We start from the raw sequence: 12598 nt of genomic DNA on the forward strand, positions 1-12598 counted from the left end.
TGTAGTCCTACTCCTTCAAAACCGTTCAACTTAGAAAAACCATTCAAACCCCGTTAGATTCCTCTTCTTTTGGACATCACTGCTTCTATTTTTCTAATTTTTAACATTTATATTTTTAATTTTATTCAACTTTTTTCAACAAAAATTTCCCATGTATTTCAATGGAGAGACCCTTCAAATCCTCATTCAACTTACTCATTTTTAAACTCCTACTACTTCCACATACGTTGACATAGAGCCACCATTCAAACTTTAAAACGAAGCCAAGACATTCAACTATTGAACTTGTATTTATCTTTTCAATATCTATTATACTTTTTCTTCAGTTCCAGTTTAAGTTTCATGATGTTTTTTCAGCCGTTTCAGAGTTTATAATGGGTGTGTATGGGACGGAATGTTGGGGCTAGAGTGAGACAGCTCAACTGCTAGAGTGAGAGGAGCAAAAAAATTAATCTTAAAATCTTTTTTAAAACTGCTGCTGTGTCCGCAGCGTTTGCTCTACAGGTATGATTTTACCCTCAAAACGTAGCCATCGCTGTCCTCTTTCATCCAATGTGTTTATTATTGTACTAGGTGTTATGGTTCTTTCGTAAATGTCACCAATGCACAGCCTCCTCCCTCCAACTCTTCCATAGACTCTAATGTTAAAATGGCTCAGAAGGTTGGTTTGAAAACCAGAAGTACAGGCTGTCTTTCCACTGTCACCACGTCCATATAATAAACTCCACAGGCATGAAAACCGAGAATTCAGTAGACTAGACATTGCTGGTGCTCACGGTGAAAGAATTTCGTCAATACGACTTGTACTTTTCATTTGGGAACGATTTGTTTCGGCCTGACTTTTCTGTTCATTTTAAGCAGCAAAAGTGAGGTGCATGTCTGTGTCCGTGTGTATGGAGCCATTGGGTGCAGTCACTATAGCAACCAGGCTCACACCTGCCTGCTTAACGAGCTCTGCCTGCCACTGTGCCAAGATTCATCTTAAACACTTCTCTTTCAACTGCTGCTGTGTCCACAGTGTTTGCTCTACAACCATCATTTTACCCTCAAAACGTCGCCATCGTTGTTCTCTTTCCAACACAATGTCTTTGAAAGCTCAGAAATGTAAACTTTTTAAACTGTGTGGATCCAAGTGGAGGGATCACATTTTAGTCATTCAGTGATTTAAAGAATATGAACTTTTAATATTCATTCAGATGTTTTCTGACTCTAAATTTTCTTTTCTCATTTCTTAGGTTTTTCTAATTTACATTTAAAACATTTTCAGCTATTTTCCAACTTCTTCTCTGTGGTTGTCAGTTTTTAGCAGTTCAGCACTTTTGTTTTCAGGTGCAAATTTCTGTATTTTTCATCTCATTCAACATTTGTAACTTAAAATTCAGCAATTAATTCATTTCAGTGCATACATTCAGATTCAAGCATTCACACTGCAGTTTCTTCAGAAAATGCACTTTCTAGTTCTTCTATTTTATTATCTATTCCGTACATTTTTTGTACTCTATCTCCGTCAAAACCGTTCAACTTAGAAAAACCATTCAAACACCGTTAGATTCCTCTTCTTTTGGACATGACTGCTTCTATTTTTCTCATTTTTAACATTTATATTTTTAAAATTATTCAACTTTTTTCACCAAAAATTTCCCATGTATTTCAATGGAGAGACCCTTCAAATTCTCATTCAACTTACTCCTCTTTAAACTGTATCTACTTCCACATACATTGACGTAGAGCCACCATTCAAACTTTAAAACGAAGACAAGACATTCAACTATTCAAGTTGTATTTATCTTTTCAATATCTATTATACTTTTTCTTCAGTTCCAGTTTAAGTTTCATGATGTTTTTTCACCCGTTTCAGAGTTTATAATGGGTGTGTATGGGACGGAATGTTGGGGCTAGAGTGAGACAGCTCAACTGCTAGAGTGAGAGGAGCGAAAAAATTAATCTTAAAATCTTTTTTAAAACTGCTGCTGTGTCCGCAGCGTTTGCTCTACAGATATGATTTTACCCTCAAAACGTAGCCATCGCTGTCCTCTTTCATCCAATGTGTTTATTATTGTACTAGGTGTTATGGTTCTTTCGTAAATGTCACCAATGCACAGCCTCCTCCCTCCAACTCTTCCATAGACTAATGTTAAAATGGCTCAGAAGGTTGGTTTGAAAATGAGAAGAGCATGGTGTCTTTACACTGTCACCACGTCCATATAATAAACTCCACAGGCATGAAAACTGAGAATTCAGTAGACTAGACATTGCTGGCGCTCACGGTGAAAGAATTTCGTCAATACGACTTGTACTTTTCATTTGGGAACGATTTGTTTTGGCCTGACTTTTCTGTTCATTTTAAGCAGCAAAAGTGAGGTGCATGTCTGTGTCCGTGTGTATGGAGCCATTGGGTGCAGTCACTATAGCAACCAGGCTCACACCTGCCTGCTTAACGAGCTCTGCCTGCCACTGTGCCAAGATTCATCTTAAACACTTCTCTTTCAACTGCTGCTGTGTCCACAGTGTTTGCTCTACAGCCATCATTTTACCCTCAAAACGTCGCCATCATTGTTCTCTTTCCAACACTGTGTCTTTCAAAGCTCAGACATTTAAACTTTTTAAACTGTGTGGATCAAAGTGGAGGGATAACATTTGAGTCATTCAGTGATTCAAAGAATATGAACTTTTAATATTCATTCAGATGTTTTGTTTTTTGTTTTTCTTAGTCTAAATTACTTTTCTCATTTCCTAGATTTTTCTCATTTACATTTAAAACATTTTAGGCTATTTTCCAACTTCTGTGTGGTCGTCAGCTTTTAGCTGTTCAGCACTTTGGTTTTCAGGCTATATTTCTGTATTTTTCATTTCATTCAACATTTTTAACTTAAATTCAGCAATTAATTCATTTCAGTGCATACATTCAGATGCAAGCATTCACACTGCAGTTTCTTCAAAAAATGCACTTTCTATTTTTATATTTTATTATCTATTCCGTACGTTTTTTTGTAGTCCTACTCCTTCAAAACCGTTCAACTTAGAAAAACCATTCAAACACCGTTAGATTCCTCTTCTTTTGGACATCACTGCTTCTATTTTTCAAATTTTTAACATTTATATTTTTAATTTTATTCAACTTTTTTCAACAAAAATTTCCCATGTATTTCAATGGAGAGACCCTTCAAATCCTCATTCAACTTACTCATTTTTAAACTCCTACTACTTCCACATACGTTGACATAGAGCCACCATTCAAACTTTAAAACGAAGCCAAGACATTCAACTATTGAACTTGTATTTATCTTTTCAATATCTATTATACTTTTTCTTCAGTTCCAGTTTAAGTTTCATGATGTTTTTTCAGCCGTTTCAGAGTTTATAATGGGTGTGTATGGGACGGAATGTTGGGGCTAGAGTGAGACAGCTCAACTGCTGGAGTGAGAGGAGCAAAAAAATTAATCTTAAAATCTTTTTTAAAACTGCTGCTGTGTCCACAGCGTTTGCTCTACAGCCATCATTTTACCCTCAAAACGTAGCCATCGCTGTCCTCTTTCATCCAATGTGTTTACTATTGTACTATGTGTTATGGTTCTTTCATAAATGTCACCAATGCACAGCCTCCTCCCTCCAACTCTTCCATAGACTCTAATGTTAAAATGGCTCAGAAGGTTGGTTTGAAAACCAGAAGTACAGGCTGTCTTTACACTGTCACCACGTCCATATAATAAACTCCACAGGCATGAAAACTGAGAATTTGGTAGACTGGACATTGCTGGCGCTCACGGTGAAAGAATTTCGTCAATACGACTTGTACTTTTCATTTGGGAACGATTTGTTTCAGCCTGACTTTTCTGTTCATTTTAAGCAGCAAAAGTGAGGCGCATGTCTGTGTCCGTGTGTATGGAGCCATTGGGTGCAGTCACTATAGCAACCAGGCTCACACCTGCCTGCTTAACGAGCTCTGCCTGCCACTGTGCCAAGATTCATCTTAAACACTTCTCTTTCAACTGCTGCTGTGTCCACAGTGTTTGCTCTACAGCCATCATTTTAACCTCAAAATGTCGCCATCATTCTCTTTCCAACACTGTGTCTTTGAAAGCTCAGAGATGTAAACTTTTTAAACTGTGTGGATCCAAGTGGAGGGATCACATTTTAGTCATTCAGTGATTTAAAGAATATGAACTTTTAGTATTCATTCAGATGTTTTCTGAATTTTCTTTTCTCATTTCTTAGGTTTTTCTAATTTACAACTAAAACATTTTCAGCTTTTTTCCAACTTCTTCTTCTGTGTGAATGTCAGCTTTTAGCAGTTCAGCACTTTTGTTTTCAGGTTAAATTCGGGTTGTTTTTTTTTTTTATCTCATTCAAAATTTTCAACTCAAAATTCAGCAATTAATTCATTTCAGTGCATACATTCAGATTCAAGCATTCACACTGCAGTTTCTTCAGAAAATGCACTTTCTAGTTACACTTGTATTGCTTCATCCACCTCACCTCTCTCCATCACTATAGTCATCATTACGTCTCGCTGTGTCTTTCAGTGTATATCCAAGTGAGGTGCCCCTCTGAGACCTGCTGTGTCATGATCTAGACTCTTGTTACTCCATGAGAGTGAGGTGGAGATGTCTGCACTGTGACGGTCAGCTCAAGCTGGTTGTATTTTGTTCTGCTACTTTTCTGGATTCACTAAAGCAAATTGAAGGACACTGTTAACTAAACCAAGAAGGTCATGTTTTTGAAAGCATTTACGGCTCATTTTACTTGTAAACACAGTAGTTCGAAAGGTTCTGATAAAACTTTGTATGGGTGTAGAGCAATGAGTGGGGTCATGTTAAAAATCCATTAAAATTTAGCTTGCATCCACCACGGTCTACAACTTAATGATTTAGAGTTCAAAATTGACAAAAAGCCTTAAAACTATACCTACATAATTAACTACAGTACTGTGGGACGATTTCAAATATCATGTCATATTTGACCTCTGACCTCTCCTTTGCTGTCAACAGATTGACCTGAGAGTCAAAGTGATAAATAGCTCTATATAGCATTATTAAGATGACAAAAGGTTTTCCGGTTGAAATACTTTTTGAGTATAGTTGATTAATTTTAACAGTGTAACGGTATAACAGCAAGACTTTGTGAGCATTTAGGTATGATTTACCTCCATTGGGTCCAGGGTCAGGCGGCCCCAGGCTGATTCCCCCCCAGGAGTTTCCTGTCCAACCTCTCTCCCTCTTCACCTTCATCTTCCTCCTTCTCTCCCACTCGTCCCTCTGACGCACTGCAGAAAAACACAACAGACAAATTTTTGCACAGGTCACAGCTGACTACAAGGAGCACAACACGATAAACATCAAAGGTGCTATCTGTCAATGTCAAATTAACTGTGTAATTACTATTAACAAATGAGATCACAGTGGAGACAAATTAGCGGCTTCTATGTCCCAACAGTGGCGCTTCTGTTTTTCAAGACTAAGACCTCATTTACCCCACCGCTCCTTCTTGGTGGCTCGTGAAAAGTTAATTTATTTTTCCAGAAAAATTATTTTTCTTTGGCTTTTCTAACGCTCAGAAGTGGAATATAAGCTGGCAACTGATGGACAGCTGTGATATTGGATAACAGTAGCTGACAAAATGTCAGTGCATTCATAAAGTTGCACAGGTTTGTGATCATTTTGTGCTTCTGCGCAGATAACGGTGACATGTGATGGGATATTTGTGTGTCTTCACCTAGTTCAGCTTGAACCTCCTGCTGCTCAGCTTCGCCTCTTCGACTCATGCTCTGCAAAGCGCCATCCTTCAACACTGGACTGTTGAGCCCAGGCCACAGAAAACCGCCACGACCTGGAGGTTAAAAAGAGGAAAAAAGGAAATCAATTACAGGAATAAAGAATGAGAGGAAGAGAAATTAGTACTAATTATTTTGCAAACATTTGTATTTTCTTTGTATATAAGGATCTAAGGCCATGATACTTGCAGTGTGTGGATGCAAACAGCTGTTGACAGCTGTGGACACCGAGTGAAAATAGTTGTTCCCATTATCTTCCATACCTGAGAGAGCTCTGTGGGATTCCAAAATGATGGATGCTCTCTTGCAGAGCATTAATAATTTAACACTAAGTAATGAATATTCTAGTTTGTCATCCTCATCAGCTGCTTCTTAGCTTCAGCGTGAGTGTCAGTGTGTGATTGGCAGCGCTTGTGTTAACAGCTGAGCAGGAGAAATTTATGCACTTCAGAACAAAGGAAATCATTTAGACAATTCAATTGTCTAGAGAAAATTCTAGGAATTAGATTTTCTGTGTTTTACCAGCTTTACTCTTCTGTCAAGAAGTGAATTAAAGAAAGGCACGCAGTGGAAGTCTCACCCTCTCCAATGGTCTGTCCTCGGTTCAGATCTCTCCTTAGTTTGCGTTTGGTACGCTTCCCTCGACCCTTTCTTGCTCCAGCACCGGACTCAGCCAACACACCTCTCCATAGCTCTTCAGCCGTTACTGTAAATACACACACACACGCACACACACTCACAGTTAAACACACACACATTAAACAAAAATGGTCATACCATGTTTGAGAATAAAGGTTATCTATGGTTGTGGATGGTTATTGAGTTATGACTGACAAGCCGTTAGCCAGTGAAGAAGCGGTTTCACAGTCCAAGCCACACCTCTTGTCACATCCGTCTTTTTATGACTAACATGGTGGTGAAAATCTAGAGACTTCAGAAACCAATGGTTAAAGTCCCGGCAGTTACAACCATCTTTCAAACTGTCTGTGATTTTACCTTTGTTTAGTTCTTATCACTCTTATCAAGGTCTTTTATCAACATCTTTTATGGTTCACATATTTAAAAGTTTTCTTTTTCTTACATGAAAATGTAAAAAATGCTTTAAATGTTTGTTTTCTACAGATTAGCTGTATGAAACTAGCCTTTTTCTCCAAATGCATTAAAGGTTTTAGAATTTCACTGTCAGTAAATGACAGATTTGTTTTTCTGATTACTTGAGACCTAAAACAATTCATACACGAAAGATAAAACTAAATGATAAGTATTTGACAGCTGATAAATCACTTAAATGACTTTTGATTAAAAAATGAAAATATTAAATACGTTTTCAAATGTGAGAATTCACTGCTTTTCTTGGTCTCACATTGGGGTAAATTTGTATTTGGGGCTTCCTGTAATTGTTGGACAGACAAAACAAGACGATAGTTATTTTCAGCACCTCAATGAGTGAGCTAATACCAGAGGACTGTTAGCAGTGACAACAATTTGAAACAGATTAAAATATAAGACACACCTGAAACAGTCTTATTAAAACAAGTGTCTCTTCTGCTAGCAGGAAAAATGCTGCCAGCAGAGTAGATTTAGAAATTTTAAGTGTCCAACTACTCATCTGCCACACCTTCACCTTGACTTTAGCTCAACTCACCAAGTCAAAACACTTAAGAGTCAAAAGATCATAAACATATCAGAATTTGGGTCCGTCCTCTCAGAGCTGACATCACACATTAAAATTTTTAAACAGTAATCTCACAATGTAAGATCTAACTAATGTAATGTGAGAATGCTTGGAGCTGTGCCCCTTTAAAAGCCACAAATAAGGATGTCCAGTAAGTGACATAAGGGAGCACCAGGGACCGTAACTAAAAGCCAATAAATTTGCAGTGGCTATACAGCAATCACTGTAAAGTGGTAATGCATCACCAAAGGCCCAAGTTAGGATCTGCAGTACATCCACTGATTCAGACATATCTGAAAATCAGTAAGCAACATGCACAATAAAAAGTTAAATAACCTAATTAAATATTTATAAGCGAATACTTAAAGAGTCTTCCTGGAGAAATACAAGCCAGGGAGAGAGTCAATGTAACGCGACAGGCTGTTTGACAGTGTGTTTTTCATGTAATCACAATTCAAACTGAAAGTGTGACGTGTTGACAGGCACAACATTTTCTTAATTACACGAGAAATGCTGAGGCATTGACTGTAAATGATTAAGACTGAAAAAAGGAGTAGTTATGAAGCGGGTGATGAAGCATGGCAGAGAAAGCAGGAGATAAAAAGAGATGTTTTGACAGCTTCATATATGCCCACTTCAAACACTGTCATCAGTCCTGACATGAATTCCAAACAAGCTCTGCTAACGTGCATTTACCAGTGAGAACATCCCTTTGAACATGGCCAGATGAATCTGGACACTATAATAATATGCACCCATTTAGAGCAGGGTGATATGACCAAAAATATTTATCACGATATAGATTTGAAAATTTGCAATAACGATATAACTGATGATATAATTGACACTAGACAAAATACTTTACAACTCCACAATTTTATTAGTGGAAAAAAAAACATCAATGTATTTTCACTTAAACAAGCAGCTGTTTTTTGCATTAAAGTTATATAAAAATGTAACAGTGCAAATTCCTTGCTGACAGTTTAACCAATAGGCATTTCCAGTGGAAATTGGCCGACATATCCTCAGCATAACCATGTATAATATCCACAAAACTTAAAAAGAGCTTATACACACACAATACGGTAATATTATGTTGAAGCACAGTACGTATCACTCCGCGAGGCTTCTGCCTACGATAGCCATAATGCTCCGACAATCCATCAAGCGGTGCGGGTTCGTAGCTTAGCAAAGTCGTACTAAAACATTTGACAGATTTTCGAGCGCCGTGTACCACATGAAATCGTTTCGAGCTCAGTAAACACAACCAGAATTCATACATAAGGCACACGGGATTATAGGGGGCACTGTCGATTTTCAGAAAAATCAAAGGATTGGAAAATACGGCACACTTAAAATCAAACAACACGGTAATAACGACGGCCCGCTAGCATGCTCTACCAAAAATAGTGCTTTGTTGTGTATCTGATGGACGAAAGCTAAACCAGTGCCACACCACTGAAGTTGCAGCATTTTTACAAACCAATTCTGATTCGTGCGTTTCATTTAACGATTTGCTTTCGCCCTTCTCATTCTCCGTCACCGCCGTGCCTTTTTCGCCATGTGCGTATGAAAACAAAGGCACTGCGCATGCGCGTTTTACCCATATTCTATTGCAATATTTCATTTTCTTGTCGTTGCCCAACATTATACCGGTATTACCGTGAATGGTATGATATGGCCCAGCCCTACACCCATTAACATTTGGTTTCAAGAAATCACCTGTAACAGTCTCGATTGTTGTACAGGCTTTAAGCAAAGTCTGAAGAACGTCACTGCTGAGATTTTCTCCCATTCAGACTGACTGAGTAAGACTGAGTAAGTGTTAATAATGTTCCACTGATCCAATTAATTCACAACACTTAAGGAAAATACATTTTATGAACTGTTGTGTTTTTCATTTTTGTTGTTTTGGAATTTGTTATACTTGTACTTTGCTACTGTTTTCATTTTTGAAATGGAGCAGCTGATAAGTTTTGAAACTCAGGGCCATCATCTTTTAAGACATAACTTTAAGTAGGTTCAGCTGATACAGGCAAGGTAAGGTAATTCTGCTCCGATGGTATCACCTGTGTTATATAAGGAGACAACTTAAAACATTCTAAACAGCTATGCTTTTGCAAGTCATGCTATGGTGTACTTTTAATATTATAGTGGGAGGATGACGGCTGGAGAGAAGAGTTTTCAAAATCATCATTTCATAAACTTACGCTTGTTGAAGAAGCTGCCGTGTCTTGTTTGCTGCCATGTTGTTGGAGGGAGCGGTGAATGTGCAGAGTGTCTTTGCAGAGACGCAGCTGAGGCTTGACTTGCCAAGAGAGACGCCTGTACAACTCCTCCTACAGCACGGAGAGATGCTGCACCTGTAGACCAAAGACACCGAAGGAAAGGCAGATCTTATTAAAACTGCATTACTTGCATGATGACAACATGCAAAGATAAAGTCATGAAAGTATGTCCACTCAAGTCAACAGCTGGGCTAATAACCAAAGAGAATACATTAAATGAGGATATATAAACCACCAAGTTGTTGTAGAATTTCACTAGGTACATTTTCACATGATATAAAAAATATGATGCTAAGGGTTTACTTCCCTAGCATACACAGCAAAGACACAAGTCCAGGCATATCTTAGATCATCAGCCTCCACAATTTTTTAGTAAAAAGGGAGCTACTTCAGCAAAACACAATACTTTACAAACATACGAGACAACTGTTCCTGCTGAAAGTGAAAACAGCAGACATGTTGGGTTGGCTGGAAGACTGTTTACTTAGCCTGGCGGGGCGAAGGACACTGTCTCAGCTGAACTCTGGACACACACACACACATACACTGATATGCACACACTGATCCCCCCTCCCTTTCCAAACGCCTTCGATGCTTGTGCCCTACCGGGGAAGATGGCAGTCGACTGGACCAGGGCAGACATGCTGCAGGACCGGATGCGCTGTCTACACCGGCTCTCTCTTACCCTTTACCCGCCCCTGTTGCTTGTCTTGTGTTTCTATGGTGTATTGATAGTCATGTGCTTTTTGTGCTGAGGTGTTTTTTCATCACTAGGAGCTCAGTCTGAGTGGAGTTTTTTTTCTCCTCCTCTTACCTCATGTTATGTATTTTCGTTGTTTTTTTCCTATCAGCCTACCTTTCTGACATGTCTCCCCAATGTGATGTTTGTGTAAAGTTGGTCAGAAGGTTCCTTTGTAAGTGCGCATGCGCCATCAGCGTGCTGCCTGCTGTAACCCTAATTTCCTTTGGGATTAATAAAGTATTCTGATTCTGATGTTTGCCACTCGTGGCAAAAGCAGACCATTAAGCACAATCAGGTTATGAAGGCACACAACAAATGACTCAACTCAAACATCTATGGAGCACTTGCTAGTTAAACGCCATATGACAGTAAGAGCAAAAGGTGTAACCGATGCAGTTGCACGGTGGAAAAGGTGAACTGTAAGCAGATGGGTTAAAAAGCTTGACCAGGACACATCATCTCATGCAGAAAACATTTTTTTTTTTCAGTTTTTATATGTGACAATACTGTGCAGACTCCTGAAGAGCTACAAGGTGAAGTTACTTTGGTTATTGTTAAGCTAAAGTGTTAAGCAGTTACACTCTACGTTCACATAGGATTTCCAGAGAAAACACTACCTGGGCTACGTTTCTGCTCATATTTGTCCTATGCTGTGTCACTGGATATAATGTTGCTGCCACTTTGTGGCAAGAGATTGACACTTTCTTTCTTTTTTGTCATTAATGACACTTGTTAAAACAGCAATGGCAATCACTGATAAAACGTTATTTATCACATTTTGTTCTTTTTTAATGGTCAGAAATTATTATAATAAATAATAACAATAAAACATTTTATTTGTAGGCGCCTTTCAAGACCCCCCAAGAACAGTAAAATACCAAAGTTGAAGTATGCATAAAAATAACAGCTGGAAAACACCATACAATTAAACGTACGGTGAAGAATTATAGAATAAACAGTGCAGAATCAAACAGGCTTAGAAATAAGTGCTTTAAGGCTACAAACACTAGATTATACACCTGCAAGGTGTACCTAACAAAGGCGACACTTTATGAAGCACACAGCTATTCTTTCAAGTCTATTTCGCAGAAATAATTCTCAGAACAACCAGTTTCACGTTTAAACCATTATATTCTGTTACTTGATCAATATTTAGGGCATAGCAAAATCGATTAGGGAGCAATGGTGAATTACGCGTAACCCGAAACTTGCAACACAGACACAGTACCACCCAAAAATGAACACAATTTGCTGAATATGTCTTCAATTTAACTCCCTGGATGCTGCTGTTAGTGAATGCAGTTCAGGTTTTTGGCTGAAGTGAGCAATTTTCACGATGTGAGTGATGATGACAGGCTCTTCCGGGTCAACTAAGCAAACCGGAGCAAAACAGTAACAATTCAAAAACATCAAGACAATAAATACACTTCACTTTATAAAATGGGCTGTTTAAAAAGCTGTGAAACAGAAAAAAGGGCGAAATAATTCACCTCCAAGTGTGATGCGGAGGGCAGAGCACACCCCGATGGATGCCGCCATCTTGGAATTCTGAAGGACCTCTTACAGGACAACTGGGGTGTCTTACGATGCCTGTTGAAAAATCGTAAAATACAGCGAATTTCCATTTCATAGTGATTGAGTATAATTTTCTTCCTGTAATGATCTTTGATCTTGTTTCTTTATATTTTGCTTACAAGGAGTCAGACTTTTTTATAATTTTTTTTTAAAGTGGGATATCACCTCTGCATGAAGCTCAGAATAGTTATGAAATGTCCTTGCTACAAATATTCCACTGTCAACTTTTAGTTACATGAGGCACATAGTGCACAGAGGTTGCCAACTTTTTGCAGAGTCAATCACTAGAGACCTTCAAATTATGTGACCTTCAGATTCGCTCAAGAACAGTACATACAGAGATTCATAGTATGGGTTTCCATGGCTGAGTATCCAAGCCTTACATCACCAAGCATAATAAAACATGCCGGATCAAGTAGTGTAAAGTACTCTGGACTAAAGCAGTGGAGACGTGTTTTCTGGAGTGATGAATCATGCTTCACAGTCTGGCAATCTGAATTCCCACACAAGTCTGGAAAATGGTTCTTGTCTGTCTTTATTGTGCCACG

The 12598-nt window shown here is 38.4% G+C and overlaps 1 protein-coding gene across 1 annotated transcript in view; it reads right to left on the minus strand.

The window, feature by feature from the left end:
* mrps5 (mitochondrial ribosomal protein S5) overlaps positions 1-12052 on the minus strand; it is a 45068-nt gene extending 33016 nt beyond the window's left edge. Inside the window, exons 1-5 of the mRNA XM_084948530.1 lie at positions 11966-12052; positions 9656-9808; positions 6351-6476; positions 5713-5826; positions 5144-5263 (exon numbers count right to left, since the gene is read on the minus strand). Of these exons, the coding sequence (XP_084804656.1) occupies positions 5144-5263; positions 5713-5826; positions 6351-6476; positions 9656-9808; positions 11966-12014 (562 nt within the window). The 5' untranslated portion in view covers positions 12015-12052. The remainder of the gene's footprint in view (positions 1-5143; positions 5264-5712; positions 5827-6350; positions 6477-9655; positions 9809-11965) is intronic.
* Between the last annotated feature and the right edge of the window lie 546 nt (positions 12053-12598).

This window comes from Perissodus microlepis, chromosome 13 (assembly GCF_051167445.1).
Source record: "Perissodus microlepis isolate ML-2025 ecotype Zambia chromosome 13, ASM5116744v1, whole genome shotgun sequence".
Lineage (NCBI taxonomy): Eukaryota > Metazoa > Chordata > Actinopteri > Cichliformes > Cichlidae > Perissodus > Perissodus microlepis.